The 25,619-nt window shown below is 39.4% G+C and overlaps 2 protein-coding genes across 3 annotated transcripts in view; one reads left to right on the top strand and one right to left on the bottom strand.

Moving 5' to 3' along the window:
• The first annotated feature begins 4,927 nt into the window (after window positions 1–4,927).
• Ccnh (cyclin H) lies at window positions 4,928–20,130 on the top strand. The gene is made up of 9 exons (XM_003479464.5): window positions 4,928–5,179; window positions 6,721–6,843; window positions 7,336–7,409; window positions 8,324–8,534; window positions 11,852–12,015; window positions 14,617–14,687; window positions 16,799–16,910; window positions 19,398–19,458; window positions 20,002–20,130. The coding sequence occupies exons 1-9, from the start codon at window positions 5,063–5,065 to the stop codon at window positions 20,044–20,046; spliced, it is 978 nt and encodes a 325-aa protein (XP_003479512.1). The 5' UTR covers window positions 4,928–5,062; the 3' UTR covers window positions 20,047–20,130.
• A 1,974-nt stretch (window positions 20,131–22,104) lies between these two features.
• Window positions 22,105–25,619, bottom strand: part of Rasa1 (RAS p21 protein activator 1) — a 94,142-nt gene continuing 90,627 nt past the window's right edge. The window contains exons 24-25 of one of the 2 annotated variants that reach the window (XM_063245307.1): window positions 24,471–24,605; window positions 22,105–23,204 (exon numbers count right to left, since the gene is read on the bottom strand). In XM_063245307.1, the coding sequence (XP_063101377.1) occupies window positions 23,121–23,204; window positions 24,471–24,605 (219 nt within the window). In that variant the 3' untranslated portion in view covers window positions 22,105–23,120. Of the gene's footprint in view, window positions 23,205–24,470; window positions 24,606–25,619 lie in introns of those variants that run through there. The other variant, XR_010046395.1, reaches the window with a different exon arrangement.

The raw sequence follows: 25,619 nt of genomic DNA, 5'->3' as shown, positions 1-25,619 counted from the left end.
CCAAAATTTAGCTACTACAAATTGTGCTGCTATAAACTCAGATGCGCATATATCACTTGGTATGTTTTTAATTCTTCTGGAAAAATACCCAGAAGGGGTCAAATAGAACCTCTAATCCTAGCTTTTTGAGGAATCTCCATACTGATTTCCACGTTGGTTGTACCAGTCCACACTCAACCAACAAAGGAAAAGGGTTCCTTTCTCTCCACAGCCCAGCCAGCATTTGTTATTGGTTGATTTCTTGATGACAGTCTAGAGGCGAGATGAAAGCTCAGTATTTAATTTGCATTTCTTGAATGACCAATGATGTTGAACACTTTTGCATATATTTGTTTGTTACTTGTATTTCTTAATCTGAGAAGTTTGTATTCATCTCAAATGCCCATTTTTGGATTGGATCTTTGAATTTTGGGAGCATGATTTTTTAATTCTTTATATATTCTAGATAGAAGTCCTTTGTCTGGAGGACAGTTGGCTAAAGTTTTCATATAAATCGATCCTCTCTCAAATAGGGAGGAGGGCAGGAGAAAAGAAGGAAGAGAAAAAGAAAAATGATAAAAGAAAGAAAAATTGAAACAAAGCTTTTGTAAATAAAGAGAAGATGAGTTGAAAGGAGAGGAATGACAAAAAAAGAAGAATCAAGATACTTGTACAAATTTCCTATGATGAATGTGATCATTATGTACATATAAATGTACCAATAAACTTAGTTAACTTAAAAAAATTAAAAACCTCTCAAAAAAAAGTAATTCACTGAAGGCTCCTCTTTGCTCCTACTTCATTATAATTTGATAACTGGAAATAAAAATGAAGTAAGGCTTTTAGAGCCAATGTTAATTGTGTGTTATCCTAACAGAATTGTACAGAACTTTGTGGCACTTGGGTCTTCACTGTGAAGCTGTATTTAAAATGTCAAAAATCTATGTCAGTAGCTGAGGGGGTATAGTTTTGTGTCATATTTTAAAGCAAGAAGGACAAAGTAAGAAGTTTTTGTAAGTGAGATACATATGGTTTGTTTTCTTTTCTACCACTTTTTTTCCTTTGGGGTTCTGAAATCAGAAACTATAGAAATATAAGTATGCTAATGTGTTTGAAAGTATGGATTTAAAAGTAACCAACACACTGCATATGATGTTTTATTTGACTGCAAAGTTATTTCAAGTTGCAGGCATGTTAGAAGTCACTCCCTGAACTTCTAATTCCTGTTCTTCCTTTTCTCCTAAAATTAAACAGTCTGAGCTTTTCACTTTTACGTTCCCAAAGCATTCAGATAACTAGGGTAGAGCCTGAAGAAGAGGAAAATTGTCTTGACGGATGAAAGAAGCATTCCTAGTAGCATCCTCTCCAGAGAAACTTTGGAACAGCAGCTGGGTAGGAACAACATTTCTGTGGTGGTCCACAGCTGAGGCTTGCCATGCAGTGATCCAACTCTGAAGTTTGTGGATTGGGGTAATTCTTGCAGTCAAAATACTTAGGATTTGTTTACAAATATCACCAGAGCATAGAGTTTGAGAGGTGTGCACCACACAAAGATTGTGTTGACTTTTAAAAGTTCCTGAAATCTTCCCTGTTAAAATTTTACTTCTGGGTGCCCTGTCATGGAGTCCTCGCAGCTGTATTGTCTATTTCCTTTTAAGGGAGACTTGAGTCTGTCTGTCTTGTTTGAATTGTTTTCATGTAGTAACAGAGAAATGTGATTTAAAGTCACGAGAGTGGCGTGGGGAGCGGAAGGGATTGGTCATGTATGGATAGTTGTTAACATAGGTTTACCTCCTCTTTGTAATTGAAATGTTCCAGAAAATAAAAATAGGAGTAGAAAGAAACATTTGCTGCTTTTTTATTTGGAACTAATTTAGACATGGATGTAAACAGGAGCAGCAAATTGTAATTCCTCCTCTGCCTCTACTATGAAAATAGCAAAGAAAAAACCTGGTGCTGAACCAGCAGAACAGGAAAATGGCAGACAGCCCAAATGACTAAGGCAGCATCCCACTTTTTCTCTCTGTTTTTCTTTTTCTTTTCTTTCTTTCTTTTTTTTTTTTTTGAAGCTTTAACTAATTTATTTTCCCAGTTTTCTTTTTAATTAATTTACAATGGAGAGTGCTTGACTCTCCCACGCCTCGCCCTGCAGCTCAAAATGTGTGTGGCTTGGTCAGTGGCTTTTGTACCCTTCTCCTTCATGTGCCTGCCTGCCCCTTTCCCTCCCATGGACTGCAACAACTTACCTCAGTGTGCTCCGTGGCCATTTAACAGTCACTCCCCCCCAAGCTGCATCACCTGTCCCCTGCTTCTGCCCTTTCAGCTGTCACGGCCACCTCTTTGAAGAAGAGGACACTCTAAAGTAGCTGAGATCACAGAGAGAAGGATCCAGCACCATGATCAACTTCAATGATGATGAACACAGCCAGCCTTCCTAAAGACTCTCTGGTTTCCCTAGTGACAGGGCAACTGTCTGTCAAAAAGCTTTTCTCAACCTGCTTCTCACTGACAACTGCACTATCTTAGAACTTTGGCCCTGTACACTAAGACTAATCACAGGCCTTCACTTGGGCCAATCAATAAGCCTGGATTTGAACCAATCACAGAGAAATACTTGAACCAATCCCAGGCCTTCAGCTGATACAAAAGCAGACTGTCTGCCCACTTCCTGGATTAGTGGAAGGGGGCTTCCTGCAGTGGACTGACCCATCTGTCCTGTAGTGCAGGCCCTGATAAAATAAAGACTGGTTTTGCTGTTTGTGAACCTGCTTGTGATTTATTTCTCAGATAGTATGAACCGTGAAGTTCCTCAGGTCATCCTCAGTAGTGTGGATGAGTAGTGGTCTCAAAAGAAAAAGCAACAAATACTAGGGGCTGTTAGCCCTGAAGATATTCATAAATTAGCAAAGATCACCAGTAGAGTCTCCAAGCAGTGTTTGTCAGAAGCCAGCACCGATTGGCACTGGTCAGCACCTGGCAGAGTCAATCCAGGGTGTCAGGCAAAAGTCAGTGGCAGCCAGAGTGGTGGGGGCCAGCATTCAGCTGTATGGACTGTGGTCACCAGCATTGTCCAGTGTCATCTGGTGACATTAGGGTTGCTAGCAGAGTTGCACCTTGTCAGTTCATCATTCCCGTCTCAACTGTGCCAAAGAACCCACAGCTAATTGGCAACAGAATCATAAATAAGCCTTAGTTTCAGGGCATTGGCAACAGTCTTACTATGTAGATGATTAATTTAGATATAGCTCAGTTCCTACTATGTGGTGAAGGAAGAGATGTCAATGGTAATTTTTCATAGACTGTGCAGTGACATCAGCTTTTTCAAATCTGGCTTCCTAAACAAACTGACATTCAGGATTCTTCCCCATATCCCTGTGGCAATCATATCCTGCCAACTCTTCCAAGTGCCCATTTTTAGTTTTCCTTACAAAAATTATGAAATCATTAAACAGCTTTCGTAAAAACAAAATAAAGGGAATTGCACAGTATACATACACACACTCATTTACCTAACATTTTATACACACTCATTTATCTAACGTTTTCATAGAAAGCAAAATTAGGTCATTCTTTTTGTACCTGTATAGATTTTAAAGATCTAAATTCTCTAGACCTTATCATCTTTATCTTATTTTTTTTCACACTTACAACAGGTAAACACTTAGAATATTTTAGTCAATCTTCTTGCTCCAGGAAAACACTTCTTTTTGAACAGCTGTGTGATACCCAGACATAAACACCAAAACCAGTAAAAACTATTGGAATCAACATAAAATTTTAAATCTCAAATGCAATTTTAAAAGTGCTAGTAATAAAAAGAAAGTAAGTCTCAATCATCTTGGGGAGTTTACTGCAAGATTCTCTACAGGCAACAAGGGAGATTAAAGTCTCAAGAAAAATCAACCAAGGACTACACACTTTGGCTCTGGAAAGGGATGGGAGAGGCTTGGTAAGTTATCAACAGAGCCTTAAAGGGAAAAAAGCACAGGCCAAGGTTACATTAGGGGCAAAACCTTATCAGTGTACGCCCACCACTTCTAGTTTCTAACCATCTGTTCCTCCAGAATTTCAGTAGTTCTCCAAGAACTCTTTTTGGCTGCCAAAGTGTTAGTTTTATATTATTTTGCATATGGCAGATTGGATTTATAGAGCACCAAACGTTCCTGGCATTTCAAAGTTTTGTGTGTTTGTTTTGTTTTTGGTTTTGTTTTTGAGACAAGGTCTTGCTAAGTTATCCGGCCTGTAATTTGAGATTTTTCTGTCTCAGCCTCTAGAAGAGCTGGGTTTATGGGTCTACACAACTTCGTGGGTTCCAGAGTCTTCTTCAAAAGAGCCAGGAATGCTCTGCCTCGCACCTTAACCATTTTCCCTCCCCATCTTCTGTGTAATTGACGACTGACCAGCTGGTTACTCTCAGTGGTTTCAAACGTTTGCTCAAATCTCAGCTTCTCAGGGAAACCCTATTTTAAACACCGCTGGTCTCCCATGCCCCTTTCCCACTTTCTGTGACTTCCTGTGAGTCTGTGTCTACCCCAAACCTTAATTTACTACATCCCATTTGTTTTTCTATTTTCAGTAATGAAGATTGAATTCAAGGTCCTTCACAATGACCTACAACATCAACCCTTTAGTTTATATTTTTCTGAGACAGGGTCTGGCTAAACGGGGACCCTCCTTCTTCAGCTTTTCAGAACACTGCCTTGCACGCATGCATTTCCACCTAGCAGCACCGCGCTTTTTGGTCAGGATGGCGCCGCCCGTCACTTTTAAATCTGACCTGGAAGGGGCGGGACTATGCCGAGACTCACAGTCAGACAGGGGCCGGTCTGTAGGCTCCGTCCATCTGCGTGACCAGCGGCGGGGGCGGAACCTAGGCGCCACACCCCTCCTAGTAGGGCCCCGGAAACGCCCCGCGGTTGGACGGACCGCTGTACGTGACCGTGACGTCAGTGCACCGCGCCGGCCGCCGTGCGTCCGCAACTGCAAGTTACTGTGAGACTCGCGGAGCTGCTTCACGCCACGGCATCGCTGTGTTTACAGTTTTGTTGTTGTTGTTGAGGCTTTTGGGCTGGGCTCCTCCAGTATGTACCACAACAGCAGCCAAAAGCGGCACTGGACTTTCGCCAACGAGGAGCAGCTGGCGCGACTGCGGTCTGACGCCAATCGCAAATTCAAATGCAAAGCGGTGGCAAATGGGAAGGTGAGGGTCCTGCGGACAGGGCCGCGAGTAGAGCGGCCATGAGCCCGAGCAGCCGCGAGCGCTTCAGGCCCGCCACAGCCTCGCTTCCTTACTGCCGCCTCTGTGGACGGAGTCAGTAGACAAGCGCTGGCCAGAACCTGGGGACGCGGAGAAAAAACGTCGTCGCTGTAGTTGTGCGGCACAGATAAAATATTTGTTCGTTTGTTTAGACATGGTCTCGCTATATAGTTCAGGCTGGCCTTGAACTCACTTTGCAGCCTGGAAGGGGCGGGGCTCGAATTTGGGGGAATTCTGCCTCAGCCTCCCGAGTGCCGGGATTACAGGGGTACCACGCCGGGCAGTAGAGCCATACTGGGGAGGAAGACATTCAGGGATGCTGAGGTAGCGCGGGTTAAGAGCCTTTCACTTGCTCGACCAGGATTGGCGTGGAAAAGCGTTTGTCAGTAGTTGATCAAGAGACGAGAGAAAGGGATGGTGCAGACAGACAAGAACCACAGGAGCGGAGTGGGAAGCGGAAGGCCAGGAGGTACGCGGGGTTGCGCGCGCGGTCCCGGCGGCGGAAGCTGAGTTCCTGAGCTGAGCTGCTGGGGAGGACAGACGAGGAACTTAAAGCAGAAGTAAGTGCCGCAGTTTGAGTGTATGCGAAAACCTTGGGGAACCCTTGAAAGATGTGAAAGGGAAAGTTAACCAGTTCCAGAAAGGGCCTCGGTGCAATGGAGGTGAGTGGAGGGAAACGGGAGACCCTTGTTAGCAGCGTTGACTGGAGATGGTTTGAGTAGTACTTGTTAGCCAAGCCTTCTCATTCACAGTTCTCAGCCGGTTTAATCTGTCTTGTCAGGTCTCCCACAGTTTCTAGCCTTTGCTTCACTTAAGTGCTGTGCTCAGCGGTCCCACGCCTGTTGTTACTGAACTAGTTTGCTTTTACAACGATTTCCAAACACTGGGTTTAGCACCTGGATTAGTTTCCTAGGGCTGCTTTTAAGTCACCAAAATATGAGTAGGTTGTAGTAATAATACTGCTGTTCTTTACCCCAGATTTTTGTAACATTGTGATTGAGAAAGGGCTATTGGAGGTTTTCTAACCATTGAAAGTGTATCTTCTAAGATTTCAAATAATGAATAATCCTGAGAGTTTATGCACATTGTTTTTATATCAATGATGCAAACCCCCAGCTTACATTCTGAGAAACTGTTAATAGTGGGAGAGTTTTAGCTTATTAAATATTTTCCTAAAGCTCTTGTATAATGCTTAGCACCTCTATAAAGAGAAAATTAGGGCTGGGCAAAGTGGTGGTGATGCACACCTGTGAACCCAGCATTCTAGAGGCTGACAAAGGTGGGTTGTGATTCTGAGGCCAGCCTGGTGGTCTACATAGCCAGACCCTGTCTCAAAAAAAAAAAAAAAAAAAAAAAAAAAGATTAAAGAGAAAAATATTTTGGTATATTTTGCTTTGGTATGGTTATTAAATCAGGATAGAGAAGACAGTTTTACAATGAATTCACTAAATTTATGTTGTAAATTTTATTCTTTTGTTTTAAAGGTTCTTCCAAATGATCCAGTCTTTCTTGAGCCTCAAGAAGAATTGACTCTGTGTAAATACTATGAGAAGAGATTATTGGAATTCTGCTCAGTGTTTAAGCCCGCAATGCCGAGGTCTGTTGTGGTGAGTTAACATTAATAATGAGGTAGCTGTTTTATGAAATGTAATCTTTTGTAAGTTACTAAATTCTCTATCCATTTGTTTGTGGGATTCACCTTAGTTATATTTGTTTAGTTTTTGTTCTGTTTTTTAATAAAGGCCTTAAGTCATGAGTTGTTAAATTTTACAAAGTATTTAAAATCTCATTTCATAGTCAAAAAAATATGGAGGTCTGCTGAACAAGTTGTGACATATGCATTTTATACAGAAAGATAAAATAAGATTATTTTGCTTCCCAATACTGAACTAATGAGCTATAGAATTGGGGCCAGAACATAGACAAGTGGATTTTCAGCTCTGACCCACAGGACACTCAATACATGTTTGAAGTAATGTGTTGGTATTTGTATGAAGGACCTTTTCAAAGAAACCTTTGCATAAATAAGTTCCTTTTCACAGAATTTAACATGTAGGTTGTACAAATAGATCCTGATAACTTATTTTTTTTAACTTTAGGGTACAGCTTGTATGTACTTCAAACGTTTTTATCTTAATAATTCTGTAATGGAATATCACCCCCGGATAATAATGTGAGTATAAGTTTGTCTAATTTATTGTTTTCATTTTAAAAAGTCTTCTATTCTGTGGATAATGTGTGTGTTACCTGGGAAAGAGAATTAACTTCCTAATCAAGGGCAGCTTAGACTTGCGTTTTTATGCTATTTTTTGTTAGTGACACCTGCATTCTCACAGTTGATTGAGCCGAGAACCCTATGTGGTGACTTATTTCCGTGTCCATTCAGTGTTCACATCCTGTAGGTGCATAATCATTTCAGCTGAATTTGTTTCTACTCTCTGCTAAACACTCTGCTTATTGATAAAAAATCAGGGATCTTACTGTCAATTCCATTGTTTCTGTCTGTTTTTCTCTTTCATTTTCATTCACACCAATCAAACACAGGCTCTATATGCCAACTTCCAAAAACTCTCTTAAGTAGCTTTCTTACTAGCTCTTCACTGTGCACTGCATGTGGCAGTCAGGCGTGTTTCATAGGTGTGGCCCTGAGCCCATAATCCCCCACTCACTTGGCTTCACTATTTCCGCCAATGGCCAGCTACAGTATTCTTTGAACCTGCTTTTCTTCCACTGGCGCATGGTACAGATGTGTGTACCTTTCTGTTTTTAACTCCTCCATCTGCATTTCATGATACAAACTACTTTTATTCCTCAGTTACTTTGTTTTTTCCAGATTTTAGGTCAAACTATGTCAAACTGCCATTGAGTCAGTGTTAAACACTGACAATGTTAGATCATAGTTTCTATCTTTTGTTGCCTAATGAATAAAGATAGGAAGATAAATGAACTTTTTTTTTAAAAGATTGGACAATATCTTCTGTAGTCATTAATGAATATTTGACAATTTTAGAAAGTACTTCCAGCAATAAATACACACTTTTCAAAGTAATATGCATGACCTTCCTCAGTCCTCGTCTTTTCTTCTAGGCTTACTTGTGCATTTCTGGCCTGCAAAGTAGATGAATTTAATGTGTCCAGTCCTCAATTTGTCGGAAACCTTCGAGAGAGTCCCCTGGGACAGGAGAAGGCGCTGGAACAGATTTTGGAATACGAGCTACTCCTTATACAGCAACTTAATTTTCACCTTATTGTCCATAATCCTTATAGACCATTTGAGGGCTTCCTCATTGATATAAAGGTAAACTTTATTGACAGGAAGTGAACTACCAAGTGAGTTCTATGCTGTTGTTCTTTAAGAAGAATCCAAAACTTGGAAACCTAGAACCATCCTAAGTTATTACAAATGGGTGTGCACCCTGTGAATCTGACTGGCTCTGCGGGTAATAGTTTTCAAACTTTACCAGGCATCTGAGTCACTTGGAGAGCTTGGACTCAGACTGGTGAGTACTAAATGAAGGTTTCAAATTCACTGATCTGCAGCTCCTGCCCGGACTACAAGAAAGGCCATCATGAATTTCGAGAATGCTTTTAAGCACTTACTTTAACTCTTGACTCTGACCTGTATTATCTTGCATCTGGACCTGTTACACAGTATTTTTAAGAGTTTGTGAACATGAGGTACAAATACAAGGATCAAGTATAAATAAATATTTACAAAAAGAGTATATTGCTGGATAGCCCAAGTAGTCAAAGAAAAGTATGGAAGTGGCTTATTCATTTCACTTAGGTAGTGCAGTGTGATGACTTCTGTGTGCTGAGCAATATGCTTGAAGCCATGAGAAGAAACATGACAGGTGCACTCTTGAGTTTTCACAGACCTTACAGACTCAGTTCAGACAGCTGTCATACACTTGGGTGCTAAATGTTACAGAGGGAGAACACAAACCAATTTAGAAAGAGAGCAGGTTCTGAAATAAGGAAGACATTTCTGAGAAAACACCATTTAAAGTAAGAACAGAAGATAGGTGAAGCAAGAGCATGCAGAGAGTGAGACTTTCCTCATCTGAGACTCAGGTTCCCGGTAAGCTAAGAATGAAACAGGAGCTAGAAACACAGAAGGAAGAGTGTGTGCCAATGTTGCTGCCTGAGTGGAAAGAAGAGACTGAGGCAGTGTCAAAGCCTATTAGAGGACAGAAGCTGTTAAAAGACGATTTGGATTTACAGTTTGAAAAAGTCCTGTCAATGGCCTTTTGTGTCTGTCTACATCAGATTGTTTGTTGCACAGCTGTACGTGTCTTGAATATTGTGAAAATGGCTTGGAATGAAGGAAGGAAGAATGGTACTATTAGAATAGTCCAGAGCACTTTTAGAATAATCCAAGGGAAAAGATGAGTTGGCCTTGAGTCTGTAATGACCAAGAGAGAATGCTTCCTGGGCCTTACAGGTAGTGAATAGAGTCCGTAGCACTTGAAGCTTGATTGCACCTGTGGGCTGCCAATGGGAGGAATTCTGAACTTGTGACTCAAGGATACATGTAGATGTTACAGCACTGACTGCATGAGAGTCATGGTGATGGTAGGGTGCTCGGATTTGATTTGGGATCCAGTGGATTGGGATTGTTTGCAAGACAGCCAATGAGAAGTTTACATTTGGAAGTCAGGGACATGCAGAGTTTAGGAATACACTTGAATTATCTTTGCTCAGGAGACTTTAGGGTGGATTGGGTGAGGACATTTAAAGGGCAAAGGAAAAATAAAGATGCCCCTAAAGTCTGAAGACTGAAGACTATTCAGAGACAGAACTGACAGAGAAGTGAAGTATTTTTAGGAGGTGAGCACAACTGTAGTCCTGCTCAGAGTTCAGGTGGTGAAAATAGACTAGCAATATTTGTTCGATTTAGTGCCAGAAAGGTCTTTTGTGATTTTGTTGAAATTAGTCTGCCAGATTGTTGGCTGTGGGCCCTGGATTGAAAGGAAGGAAATAAGTGTAGTCATGAAGCTACTGAATGACTGGATATGTCTTGAGGAACTGATTCAGTGATTCATCATTTGTGTGAATGTCATGGCATATACATAAACGTAGATCGATACCGACAACACATCTAAGCTCTAGGATGTGTGTGCGTGTGCGTGTGTGTGTGTCATTACTGTAGATTGAACCCAGGGCCTTTGCAGTGTCCTCAGCCCTTTTATAATTGTCAGCTATGGTTCCTCTTAACACACCATGTTTTCCAGGCTGGGCTCAAATGTATGATCCTCTTGCCTCAGCCTCCAGACAGTGCTATCAAACATCCGGCTATATAGTTTGTTCTGGAAGTACTCAGAAATTTGGGTATCATTGCAAAGTAGAAACTAGGATTATAGGTGTATGCCACCACACCTAGCTCAAATTTAATTTTTTAAAATTCCCTTGTGAAAAATTAAGACACATTCTAAACTAGACTTGTGTATGGGGGTCATCAGTATCACTTTCTGTCCACTTCCACATCTTGTCCTGTCTTCAGGGGCAGTGACGTGCCTGAGACTATCATCTCTAATAACAAGGACTTGGATATGTCCTGAAGGAGCTGCCTCTGCTCTTACCGGTTTTCCCCATAAGCAGGAGTATACTCTAATGGCAAAAAGCAGAAGCCAGTGCCACAGTTGTGCATTAGCAAGTGATCTGCACCGTACATTAGTGTTTGTGCTGTGGTTTTATACAAACTAGCGGTAGCCCAGGTTTCAGCCCCAGTATCACCATGAATCTGTGGGTCATGGTTTGTACTAGGACTGTGTTACGTCCAGGACCATTGTGATCTTCTGAGAATCATCAAAGACCTTAAGACAGGTGGGTAGTGCTTGTCCCCATGGAAAAGGGGAGAACAGATTTTCTTTGGAAACCTCATCATTGCTAGGCAACATTTAGGAACCACTGAGGTCAGTGGCTGGGAATTGACAGGAGTGTTGTTACCGTTCTGGCCATAGGGTTTCCTCGCAAGTGCTCAGAAATTTGGGCATTGTTGCAAAGTAGAAGGTCAGTTGGACACAAACATGTTAAGCTTTAACCAGAATTGTTAGTAGGCTGTAGGAGCAGGGGACAAACTCAGGAGGAAAATGAGCACAAGGGGACACTGGTGTGAGGCAGCACCTGGAAGATGGGTGACCGGAGACTCTGAGGAGGGAGAGTGACTGTGAAGGACCTTAGCAGATGAGCCAGTACAAGCGTTTACCATCCGAGTGCAGTGACTGAATTTGTCATAAAGTCAAGTGTCGTGGGATGATGACAAGCCTGAGTGAGAGTGACTGTGGTAGTACTGTGCTGGGGACAGTGGGTGTTAGCTTAAAGCATATGTTTTATTGTGCTTGTGTTCAAACAATTTTGAAAGCTTCTAAATTAAAAGAAAAATTCATATCAGAGAAGATAAGATTAACCAATCAGAATTCAGTGATGATAATTTTGCTACTTTCTATAAAACGATCTTCTATTAAGATTACAAGGTATTTTTTGTTGGGTGTAGGGAAAGATTACTTTTATAAAGCATTAAGTATTAAGCACATTCTGGTTAATGTAAATATTTTTGAAATGTTAATACTCCATTAAACTCTCAGAAATCCTAATATCTAACTTTTTTTCTAGACCCGCTATCCCATGCTGGAGAACCCAGAGGTTTTGAGGAAAACAGCAGATGACTTTCTTAATCGAATTGCATTGACAGATGCTTATCTCCTATACACACCTTCCCAGATTGCCCTCACTGCCATTTTATCTAGTGCCTCCAGGGCTGGAATCACTATGGAAAGGTACTAACTTATGTTATACCTTAGGCCAGATTCAGTCACTCAGTTTACTTCTTAATGAGCCTGGGTTTTTTAAGTGGAGTTCATTTGTGAATATATTCCTTCATAGGTCCCTAGTGGCCAGAACGTTGATGACGAAAGGAATGCAGTCAGTTTTTAGGGGAATTGTTAACAATTGAGGAAAGTAGTGCTGAGCTAAGGGAGTACATGTCTGACTAAGGTGAGGTGGAACAGGTGACCCTGGAGAGACGGGAGTTGCGAGTATGTGGCGGGCTTATGTGTTCCTCAGCTGGTAAGCACCGTGCTGTGATGCGCATTTGCACTGCTTTCTCCTTCCTCCTTTGTGGAGCCCAGGTGGCACCCCGAACCAGGAGGGCCTGTAAAAGGTTACTGTGGGAGGGGATGTCCTCAGGTCACTTGTAATTGAACCATAAATAGTAATGGTAATACGCAACGTGCCCGAGAACTAGGCTCTTCACAAATGAATTCCATCGATGCTCAGAGTGATGTCTTGTGCATAGAGTAATTCCATTTTATAGGTTAATTAAATATACCCTTTAACATGCCCATAAGTGGATGTAACAGTCCCTTGAATGATTTAATGGGGGAGGCGGGATGGCGACATTACAAAGCAGACGTATCTGCTGTACTCAAGTCACTTGCCAGATTAGATGCATTGTTTACTTTTTGTTTAATTGCTCTATTTATGACCTTTTGTAATTTAAAAATCCATTGATAAGGTGGCAGCAAATATGAATAGATTGATTTTATTTTACCACATTTAATAGAGGTAGTAGTTTCCTTGCAGAAGAATTACTGTTCCTAATTGCAGGATACTGCTTGAGACATTAGTGGAGTATTTCACTTACTGTAGTATAGATCCCAGGGTCCTTCTAGACATAAACGATTACAAACTTCAAAGCACATTTGCATCTGAAACAAAGGACTGTGGTTTTATGGTATGTATCTTCTCCACAAACACAGCTCTACGTAAATAGATTAGTAACTTCTAGTCTTTACCTAACACTTTATATGTACCGCTGTGTATTATGCTGCATTTTAGGTTCACAAGAGTGAACAAAATACAAATCCCTGCCTTGCTTAGGAAAGATGGCTGCGTAAATATTTGATATCTGTAGAATTTGGGTGCAGAGCTTCTATTGTGTAGGAGAAAAAAACTTTTCCACAGTTAATGTAATCAAGTTTCATTAATCTATTGAAGTTTTTATGCATGGTATGTTGCAAATTCTCCTCTCGTGAGAATTTAGTTATGTAGAATTCAATGAAGCATCATAAGGTCCAGATTAGAGTTTACTTCATTTTACAAGTTGAATTATAATTCTGGACAGGCTGAATTGAAATTGTGGTTCCTTAGGTTTATTGCAAGTTAAGCTGGCTTTTATAGCATTTCCAGGCACTCATCTGAGCATTTTTTTTTTTTTTTCTTTTAGGAAAATGTTCTCCAGTCATTAAGACTGATTTACAGGCAAACTGTATTTTGAGAAGTTGAATATATATTTACTGTCCATTTCCAAAGGGGGAAGGTCTTCTTATATTTTAAACAGTATTTTATTACTCATAAGATATTCTAGTTTTTCTGATTTGCCTTTGTGTACTGTGGGGTATACAGCTGCGTCTTAGCTGGTAGTTTGGTTCTTTAGACATTCTCAGTTGCCTGTGAATATTTTAAAACTCAAAATTGAAAAAAATCTTACCCAGAATTGAGATTGAGTTAATTTAAGAATTTTCAAAGAGCTTTTAGAACCAAAATGTATTGCTCTTATATGTAAGAAATTGAAAGGAAGACAAAAAGTTAAAAAAGTGTGAAGAATTTTAGGGAGAAATGGAAATGAAAAACTAATACAGTTATTTTTAATTACTTACAAGCAGAAATTACTCATTGTCAATTATTGATTACCATTTTGAAAATTAATTCCCATAAAGGGCACTGAAGATGTTGTGTCAGACTTAATTACTGAAACCTTGTAATCAAGTTTATATACCTTGAATAGTTTAAAAGCTCTTAAAGGATTTATAGTTCTTAAAGGATTGCTTTCCATTTTAGTAACTTCATTTTACCCAAGGGAAAATTAGTATTTTTTTGTATCTATGTTTGAAAAATTTCTTGTGCTTTGAGAATCTGTTCACTTGAGCCTTTATCAACTATAGATTTAAAATCTTAACTAAAAATTTAGATAGAAAATTTTTTCACACTATTATTACTAGTTCTGGGAGAAAAAAATCCCTGGGAATTGGGCTTTATATCCCATTGACAGAAAAGGAATGCGTTTCCTTTGGCCTGATGCAGATGAGATATAATAGATCCTCTGCTGTTATAGACCCTCACCCCAACCCCAGCAGGTAAGTGTCACATGACCTCGACACTAATGGGAGCTGGAATCCTTATGAGTGCTAAAAAATTTGTAAATCCTTAAGGCTATCGTAGTTTAAGGTTATACTTTTACAGGGTTTAATGTATTCTGTAATACTGTCTTAACAATCGTTAAATTGTCTCTTCAATGAACATTGAGGCAAGCAGTTTATGTCATGTTTCTCATTGCTGTATGCCTCAAGAGGTTAAGGGTTTTTTCTTCTCTTTATCAGTTATTTATCCGAGAGTCTAATGCTGCGAGAAAATAGAACTTGCTTGTCACAGTTACTAGACATAATGAAAAGTAAGTAAAACATTACTTCACAAAGCCGTTTTTTGAAAAAATGTCTTGCTTTTTAACTCTTTACTGTTTTTTCCCTCTTACATGCTGTACTGTACTATAGTGTATAACATAAAACTACTGTACTGTACTTTACAGTATAATCAGCAGAAAACAGCACTGTATAAATAAGGTGTGCCATGCAAAGAAGAGACACTGAGGCTGTTTAAACAGGATGTACAGGCCTGTACAATAAAATCAGATGGGTGTAAGTCCAACAGTAAAGAAATAGGTTGTTAAATAAGGGCTAGCTTTACTTCACAGAAGCGTTATAAATTGAGAAAAAAAAAAGCACATGGTCAGAGTGAAAATCAGACTTGGTTTAATGAGTTACATGAAAATAAAAAGTATACACAGTAGCTATGGAAGTACATCTGAGGGGACTGAGAAATGATGTTGAAATTTGGAACTTGTATTTTGTAGATAGATCAGTTTTAACTAGTTAATAGGTGTCAGTTGCTTGTCACATTAATTGGTAACCCAAAAGGTGTGGTCTCACATCATGATTTTGCAGTTTGGAGACATCTTTTGGCCATCACAATTGAGAAGGGTGGGTGCTGCTGCCAGCATTTCATAGATGGAGAGATGAGTACTGTTGCACATTGTTCAAAGGACAGCCCAGTACAAGACTGAACAGTTTGTTAGGACAGCAGCTCACATTGAAAGTTCGAGTGATGTGGCCCTGAGCCACACTGTGCAGGCAGCCACCAGAAGCTAAAACAGACAAGGAACAGGTTCTCCAGTGTGGCCTGCCAACACCTGGAGTTTGGCCCAGTGAACCTGATTTGGACTCCTGGGCTCCAAAAACGAAGTCATGGCACTTTGTTTGTTTTAAAACATCAAGTTTGTGATAATAGCAGCCTCTGGAAACTAATATAAATAAAACCCTTTACAACAAAGAATATCCACATCCAGATGCCATGGTGCTGGTGTTGAGACACTGGTAAAGACCAAATGGTATCAGTGCCTGACTGAGCAGCTGTGTGAGGCAGCCCTGTTGCCATTGTTCATTATTACTCTGGCACTGAACAAATGCTTGTGACTGTTGGGCTACTGGGATTGAGTCAGTTGTGTTTATTCCCGAACCTTTTTGTGTTTATTGTTATTTTTCTTGAAATTTAATGAAGTATCAGGTAAACTGCTGAAAGATTGCAGAGCTTGATTTTGGGTGAAAGTTAGCAAGTGTAATTTTTATGTTTATTGTTGTTACAATTAAGATGTTTCAGAGCATACAGTCTTCATTTTGTGATTCTCTGCTTGGGTGACCCTGAGGGCTTCTTTCCCTCAATAATGATGGCCTCCAGTTGAGCCAGGAACTGCAGGGCTTCATTTTCACCACTAGAGGGTTCACTGGCAAAGCTAATTGTAGTTTGGCCAGATAGCAGGATCACACCATTTAGTAGATAAAAGGAGACTTATTTCAGTGTACTCACTGAAAAGTTAGTTTTATTACTGACTTCTCAGTACTTTTATTTCCTCCACTTATTTTTAATATGAAATAATAATCTTGATGAAGTATTCAGAGGTTTGACAACATTAAAATATTCATAATTTTTTGGCCCACATTCTGTAGGGTAGAATGTTACACATATGGTTAGTATAGAATGAAGTGTTTCACTGAATCTTGCAAGGATTTAAACAATTGGCAGGTATCCTAGCAACTTAGGGCCGAGGTAAGGGAATTGCAGTCAGAGCCAGCCTGGACAGCGTAGTGAGACTGTGTCCCAAACTGTACCAGTGGGACTAAGTAGCTCAGTGAAAAGGTATTGCAGATTGAACCCAGAAAGAAGAAAAAACTTTAAAGATTGAGCAAGAAGTATGAACATATCAGTGTCTGCAAAAAAATACCGCTGTCTTTATGCTGTACATAATATGGGATAGATGGCAGACAACCATAATTCATGTAATGTGTGCTGCTTCTTGGATTTAATCCAGAAGGATGCAAACCCCACTAAGAACAATCGTGTAAGGAGCATTTTTTGTGTTCTGTAATAAGATCAGAGATTCATTATTTGGCTCCCTTTACTGTGAGAACGGGATGTTTATTCAGTGTGACCCTTTTTATCTTGGCACAGGCATGAGAAACCTAGTAAAAAAGTATGAGCCACCAAGACCTGAAGAAGTTGCTGCTCTGAAACAGAAGCTAGAGCGATGTCACTCTGCCGAGCTTGCACTTAATGTTGTCACGTAAGTAGAGGGGACAGTTTTCACCAATAGTCTGTTGCCTAGTCTCCTGGCCATCTCATCTCATTTCATCCATCATTTGTTCATCTGGAGAAAACTCTTATCTTTTAAGTCAGATTTTTAAAATTGAGTGTACTTTGTTAATGAGATCATACGTAACATTGTCATTTGGCCACTGTATAGTTTTGATCATTATACAGATCTAGTCTGTCACTAGTGTTCTTTGGCTTGCAAATCTTGTCCTGTCCACTCTGTTCTGTTGTGGGATATCCAGGGTCCATGTCTTGCTGGGGACCTCTGAACTTCTGCCTGTCCTTTCAATCTTTGGTCTCTTCACAGGTCATCTAAGTGGTCCAAGGAACAAGTACGGTTAGCTAGTGTAGGAAAATTTGGTATATTTGCTTCCAGTGAGAAATTTTGTATTGAAAACAATCTATAGGAAAATGGGCTGTTAGCTCTCTTTTTGCAGCCTCAGGCACACATCTCTTAATTTGTAGGCCCATGTGGAATTCACCATAAAATTTGCACTTTCCATTTTGCATAAAGAAACCATAACATTAAGGAATTTAGGTAGTTGTTTGGGACAGTAATAGGAATATTCAGCAAGGTACTTTCTGTGGACTGCATTCTGATTTGAAAATTTGTTAAAATTTAATGGGAGTTTATGGCAACTTGTAGTTAAGATACATTAGAGATACTTTCATCTCTGTTGTAACTGGTAAATATATGCTTGCAGATATGCATGACAAGCCATAAAAACATTTCAGGGTCTTTAAAATAGGTACCTAACTCAAACCCTTTATGCAGATGTAGTAGAGAGATCCAGGGACGTATGAAGTGTGTACAGGATAGGACTGTTTTATTGTAATCATAGCTGTAACTTCAAAGCATGGCATAGGACTTGAAATTCACAGGTTTCCTTCCTGTATTTCAGTAGAGAAAGAAAGAGAAGAAATGCTGACTAATGAATCAGTGCTATAGCACTCATGTTTTCACACCAATTTTTGGGACAGTCTAAGGCCAGACATTGGCCAGTCATGGTCCACAGGCTGAATCTGATGCGTTCTTCCAAGAGAGTTTTACTAGAACATAGTATAAATTCAATTTACGTATTATTGCAGCTGTTTTCATGCAATGGCAGAAAAGTTGATTGTGACAAACTGTTGTGGCCTACAAGACCTAAAATATTTATTCTGAGCCCTTTAAAGTCTATCAACCTGTAGATGAGAACTCTGAACAGTTACAGTGTTACTCTTTAGCTAGGTAAGTAAATGGATCTTAACCCCAAATTTCTAATTGCCAGCTTATTATTTGGTTTGGAGGTACCGGGATGAACCCAGGGCCTTTCCACTGAGCCATATTACCAGTCCTTTTTTAATTTTCATTTTTTATTTTGAGAAAAGGTCTCAAGTTGCTCAGGCTGGATTTAAACCTTCAATCCTCCTGCCTCAGCCTCCCACAGTGGTGCAATTATAAGGCATGCCTGACTCAGGAGTTACGGACCACACTATGCATAGCAATACCAAGACAAAATACTTGTTTTTCTTTACCTTTAAAATTCTTTTACCTTTCTTTTTTGTTACACAAGAACTGTATTGTCAATAACTAGAATTCCCTTTAACCAAAACCAATCTATGTCACAGCCTCAAAAGTAACTTGTTTCTGCAGTTGTGTATGTGTGTGTGTTTGTGTGTATAATAAATACTTCCGATTTTTTTTTTTGCTGTCTTCATACATGGCACAACACTTTTTGTTACTAGCCTTTCATCTTTGCTAGTCTGGGTGAAATAAATGGTATCATACTTGTATTTTAATTTATATTTCTCTGATTACTGTGAGCCATTGATGTTCCTGTGGATAAGGGTCATTTGGATTTTTTCCGTATTAGTTTATGGTTTCCCAGTTTTTTGGCACTATTTTCTTGTTCTTTATAAATGTTACATACTCACCTTTGTGTGACACATCTCTTTTCAGTGTTTATGTGTAAAAATTTTAATATTTACTTTTTGGTTAGCTTTTAAAACTTCAATTTTTTTTTTTTTGTGGTGAGGTAGCTTTTTCAGATACTTAGTTCCAGCCTGCTTTTGAATCTGTTTTCAGTTATTTGATTTTTTTTTTTTTAAACACAGACTAAATTCTACTGGTCATTTTAAAGGCTGGCATGTAATAACTATGTACTTAATGGCTATAGTTTTAAGTGTACTTTTATAACTGAGATGAGGACCTTCAGCATTGTTCTTCTGCAGATTCTCTTAGCTACTTTTTCCTGTTTTCTTCCTAGGTCAGAGTTTGACTTTACCAGTTTCAAGGAAAAGTTTATTGGGATTTTAATTGGAATTGCATTGGAGTTCAGCACTGATTTAACAAGTATTGCCTTCATAGCCATAATTCTACATCTTTCCTAGCCCTGTCCTTTTAGATAGTCAGAGACTTATTTTATAGTTTTGGTTGCCAGTACCAGATTGCTTATTGGTAGTTGCTTAATTACAGAAAGAAGAGGAAGGGCTATGAAGATGATGACTATGTATCAAAGAAATCCAAACATGAAGAGGTACGTTAACTCCAAAGGTACAGCTGACTGCATTTTTGTTAACACATTAAGATTTATTGTTCCAGAGCATTTCAGAGATTTGACTTTCTTGTTCTTCCTATTTTTGCATTTTTATGTACATTGAGCTTTATTAAAGGAATTTTTCTTGCTTCTGTCTTAGCTTGTTGTGAGGCAGTGGAAGTTAGTCGATGGAAGAATCCTTCCTGTATTTGTAGACTGCAGCAAGGATATATACACATTTAGGTTTTGCTTTCCTTGTGTTCTCCAAGGATTCCTCCTTGACAGCTTCCTTTAAAACTGTTCTTGGCAAGTCAGGTTCAAGGAGTAGTCAGAGGCAGGAGATTACAGCTGTAGTCTGTAGTGCACACGGAGGAGGCTGGTAAGACCATGCGGGCAGAGTAAAGAGCAGTGTGCTGCTGTTTTCCGGTACATGTAGTCCTGTCCTCAGCATAAGTCACGGCAGGATTCTCCCGAAGGGTCAGAGGTAAACTACACTGGGCATGCATCACTGTATTACCCTAACCACGTTTTTTCCCTCCTTAGGAAGAATGGACTGATGACGACCTGGTAGACTCTCTGAATGTTTGAAGTTGCTATGTCAGTTCTGACCAGCGGAAAATGTTACCTGGCATTTCATGTTAACACAAATCATTAAATTTTTCTATTATTCCACTTGGATCCTTTCTTCTTAGCTTTGTGTAAAATAAAACATGTTCAGAAGCCTAACGACACCCAATTGCCCCTGAATGATAAAACTGCAAGGAAGTACTTTGCCCACTGACCATCTTCGTGTACTTAGCTTGTGTAAGGACTGTTCAACTACTTGATCCTCTACTTGATACTGAAAGTTGTCTTTTTGGGTACTGATTTTTTTCCCCCTCTGTTATTAGAAATCATTTCTAAGTTTAAAATATTTAGATATGTAATCAAGAGTTGACAAGAATCTTAAATTGATATAATCTAATTATAGTTTTAAATTTACTTTCAGTAAATTTATATAAGTGTTATAGTTACTAGGAATTTTGCAAATGAAATATATACAAGGAATTTCATTCAAGTTGAAATGAATTGATATAAACATAAAAACAAAAGAATACAGCACCAGGTTACTGAGCTGTGAGTCAGCGCTGCCTCTGCTTTACTCTGACCTTGCTAAGTCAGTAAACTTGAGTGTGCTGGTTTGCCACGTTCAAATAAAATGACAGTGACGGTGCCTACCCTTTGTAGGATGGGTCAGAGCAGAACCTTCATAAGCTGATGGACATGTGCATTGGTAATGTTTCAAGAGCAGAACAGATGTTAGCGGTTACAGCTGCAACAGGCCGTGGATGTGTTTTATCAGGCCACATTTGTTTCTGGAAAACTGACATGAAATTGTGAGAAACTCAGCAGCTGCCCTGGATCTAAATTGTGCAGATACACACCTCAGACTCAATGCATGCAAGGATGTACTTTACACTAGGGTAGTGAGCATTTTTTCTTAGGTCTTACCATATAATGGCAATATATTACTGTTTTAGGCTTGAGGGTTTTTTTGATAATTTTTGGTTTTGTTGTTCTGAAATCCCACAAGTGTAGTCCTAGCATTATGCGCTTGAGACAAAACTGCAAAAACGCTTAGTTTCCTCCTGTTTCCCTTTCAGACCACTCGACAAGTGGGCAAGTTCCACATTTATCCCTGAAAATTTCCTATCCAGCCCCAATAGAAAAAATGTTTCACAGATTTTATTGCCACACTGACCATCTAGTCAGGGAGGGGTCTACAAAGATAAGTAGTAAGTTTCCCACTCCAACTTAAGAGAGAAACATTGAAACACAAAAAGCAGGGTAAGTTTTTCAGGTTTGTGTTTTATAATCAACAGCATGGGAGAAAGATTTTGGAATGGTAGGTAGGTCAGAACCTTTCTACTTGTTAAAACATTTCAGGAAGTCTCACTAGGCCATATTCCTTGCATCCTGTAAACAAGGGAGACCAAGTGGAGACAGGCTGTGGTCTGACCAAAAAGCATGAGGGGTAGAGAAGGAAAGTACAGTGACATGGTTTAGAGGTGGCATTAAGATCAAGAGAAAGGACTAAAAGAGGTGTTGGGTTTGGGTAAATACTGTGGAGGTGTGACTGAAGCTGTGTTAGGCCAGCTGCCTTGGCAGAAGTAATCACCTTTCTAATGTAAAACTAAGAATAAACAGCCACCTTTTAAAACACTAGGGGCTGGGGGTGTCGCTCAGTGGTATAAATATTCTATCCCCAATACTGAGGAAGAAAGTTACCATTTTTTCCCATGTTTTAAGTGTTAACAGAATCAAGTGTTCCTTTTGGAATGTAGGCATTGAGAAACTTTGTCTTTACTCTGGCAACTGCTCATCTTATACCTTCACACTTGGTTCCTATCTCACCCACTTTTATTACTAGTATTTCACGACATGGTATTTCTCCTGTCTTGCCTCCCCTGCACACATATGGGAAAGGAAATAACTGTAACAAATATATATTAAATGAGTAGGAGTGTTTTTCAAAAGAGACATTAGCAAAAATCATGATCTGAAGTTCCATCTCCTGGGCCTTGCTCTGGTTCCGAAGTTTGAACTGCCCCTAAAGAGGAAGAAAATAATGAAATTAAATGTTTGGTAACATTTTAAACAATCACGTAAGATCTCCCTTGGTTTTATTTTAACTTAACCCTTGTGAATACTGCACAAAAATACACATACAGAAGCAAATAAAACTATACAGTCCGACTAAATATCCAGCCCAGCAGATACAAGTAGTCAGAAGTTCAAAGATGGTAAGTTGTGTTTAGTGGCTGATGAGGCTGTCTGCATAATCAAAGGGGTAACAAAAATCAACTTTTGAGTTAAAAGCATTCTAGTTTCTTGTTTGTTTGGTTTTTTTACACAAAAGAAATTGGGAGCTATAAAATGGTTGAAAGGGTAACATGCACTGATCAGTACAATGACCAATAATATTTACTGAATTCAAACTATTTACTGTTGTAAACATTTAACAAAAGCATTGAGATCTAAATACAATCTTTGACAATTCCAACAAAATAAGTGGTATGTTTAAAAAATAAAGCTGATGAGCAATAAATCCATTCTATATATTTTCTTTCAACAGTTCCAGAATGAGAAATAGCACAGTATTTTTAAAAAGTATATAGCAAAGATTGTTCCTATTATAATGACAAACCCTGGAAACTGTAATACAGTCATTGAACAGTCAAATGGTCATATCCCTAGTCAGGTGTTACTGTAAGAGCAGTCTATAGTCCGGTTATCCTTAGGTGTTAACAGAATGCTTTTTTTGTCAGTTGGTTTCATAGTTCTTTTTCCAAGAGACAGCAAAACTTTGGCAATTGGATGTATTGAAAATATACTTTCAGAGTTGAACACGCAGTCCTAGCATCGTTTGTGGAAGGTGATCTGTACACCCAGGCTCAGTTCGGTGAAGGGTCCATGTGGAGAAGTGCAAACATCCTGCACAAACAGCTCACAGAGGCGCCGGCAGAGAGTTGCCAGCAGAGTCTTCAGTTTGGTTTGCATAGCTCACACATCACTGGAATGTGGAAAGGTGTGCTATTTTTTTGGCAAGAGCAGAGAGATACTACACTGGTGTCAGTTACCATATTGGGCAAGCTGAATCCACACGGAGCCCCAGAGGGCTGCTACCTGACATCATTGGTTTTTGTATACTGGTTTTGTTTTTGTTGAAGCAGTTCTGTTATAGCCAGAAGCTTTTTCAATACATGCTAGACAGAAAGAAATACAAGGGGAAATTATTAGTAAATAAATAGTAGCCTGCTTCAAAATTCCAGGATAGGAACCAAGTCATGAAAGAGTACTAGCATTCTGTTCAAATTTGTGAGTTTATACTGTTTGGACCTTGAATGCATGTATTTGGTTGCAGCCAAGATAGAGAATTTTTGCACACTGACCTCACTCAAAGACAGATCTGTCCTTACAAACCTAGAGTTAAATGAATCAAAAACTTTTTACTAGAGTGGGACTCTAGTAACAATACTATTATATAAATAATTGGGGGGGGGGCCTTTAGGATTCTAACCTTACACTGATGAAGACTCAGAATCACCAAACTCAGTATTTTAATTTCTTTGGGGAAATCCTGCCAAACACATAGCCGGTGCTATGAAACACTCACTTCACTCTGCTGCACCACCAGTGACGCTTCTGCCATGTGCTCCAGTCATCTGCTGCCAGTAACTTCCTGTCGTGGATCTTGGCCCAACTGTGGCCGTTCAACACATGGTTCCTTACATCTCTAATAGCTGACTCCAAATAGCATCCTGTTGTGTATCTATTTGGATAGCACATTTCTACTCATAGCAACTAGTGTGTGTCAGAGTGAGTTAGAATCCACGTGGATCTAAATTCCCACAAAAGCTTGTCCGAAGTCTTTGGGTATGAAGCTTAAAATACATATTTTCACCAAACTTCACAAACAATCATATGTATCATAATGTCAGAATCACTCTGGCCACACACTCCCAGGGTGAGTATGTCTGAAAGACAAAACCATTACTGCCCTACTTTAAACTCGCCTGTCATTTTTGCATACGCTGTTGTTAAAGTGTATGAATGCCGTCATCTTCCAGGAGAGTTAACATTTTATATTTAAAAACAAGATTTGACATTTGGCAGTATGAGGGCACATCTTAGTCTGAGCCCTTTATTTTTGGTTTTCAGAGACAGGTCCTCATTGTAACTCAGGCTGCCCTTGAGCTCACTATGTAGCCCAGGCTGGCCTTGAAATTGTTGCAGTCTTCCTGCCTTAGCAATCTGAGTGCTGGGAGATTACAAGTATGTGCCACCATGCTGGCTGCAGTGGGCCTTCAGCTGAGATCTTTCTGGATTATGAATCAGATTCTTAAAAATTGTAACCTAACTGCAACAGTGTTGATCAGAACAAATTAGGAATTTACATCTCAGCCCTAGCTGCCATCCAGTGTAGGTGCTAAGGAAATACCGTCATTAATGAATAGCCAGTAAAAACCTACCTGCTGTGCACCGCGCTCATTACTGAGTGTTCGCAGTTCATCTGAATGGGCCACACAGATTTCATGCAGTGCTGCTAAATCACGAGACAGGTCAGTTCTAGAATGTTCTGTAGTGTCCGGAAGTTCAGGTACATTCTTTAAGGGAATCATAAAACTGCATTTAGAAATACAAATTTTTACGGTATCTTCTGAAATGATTCTACGTGAGTACACTAAGTAGAATTTTTAACATACTCTTAAAATTTTGGATGTTTAATTAGAAATTTTTCTCTGGAGACTGGGGATTTAGCTCAACGGCATAAGCACCTGCCTTGCAAGCAGGCAGTAGTGAGTTCGATCCCCGGTACCGATTAAAAAAAAAAAAAAAATTTCTCTGAAAATCCTAAGGTTTATTAAAATGTATTCATACACAAAAAGTTCCAACAGGTTTTGTAATTTCTGTATTCACAGGAACGCCATGTTCCATTTTCTTCATAGCATGTCAGTACATGGCTTAATAGTGTTATTCTAAAACACATTTCTGAACAATAAGCTACACATATATGACGTTTTCTGTTTGCTGGTTTTTTAAAAATCTAGAACATGTGACAAATAGTATAGACATTAACTGCTAATCTGGATTAGATGGAATTTCAATTGAAAATTCCCAGACTGACTTTCATAAATAAAGCTAGAGGTAGTTTGTCCAAATTCATTAACAGAGCCACTTAAAACTTAACAGAAACCTGTCGAGCCGTCTGTGGATGACACTCTATCGGCTACTGTGAGAAGCGTCAGGGTTACGCACGGTTTCCTTTCAATACGGTTCATGAAGTGACTCAGAACAGTTTATGACAGTTCATTATTAGCACAAATAACACTAATCAGTATTATTTCAAGTCTTAGAGTAAAATTTAACATTGGCTTGGTTAACCAAAAACATAAATGTACTCATCTATTTAATGGTAATGTTTGTTGTTGTATGTGTCTAGAAACTGGAAAATTCTGGTCTTTATGGTATAGAAAAGCATTAAAGCACATTCACTCTTACTGACCCAGTTATACATCAAGAACTTAAAGAATTATAGAAATGACAGGCATCAGTATTTGCCTTCATAAGGCTTATAGCAGAAAGAACAGAAGTGTAAACCAGCCTGGCATGGTGGGTTC

This window comes from Cavia porcellus, unplaced genomic scaffold, assembly GCF_034190915.1.
Source record: "Cavia porcellus strain 051 isolate PalLab524CR breed Dunkin Hartley unplaced genomic scaffold, mCavPor4.1 scaffold_2, whole genome shotgun sequence".
NCBI lineage: Eukaryota > Metazoa > Chordata > Mammalia > Rodentia > Caviidae > Cavia > Cavia porcellus.
The sequence above is the reverse complement of the archived record's forward strand: the minus strand, read 5'-3'. Positions and strand labels throughout refer to the sequence as shown.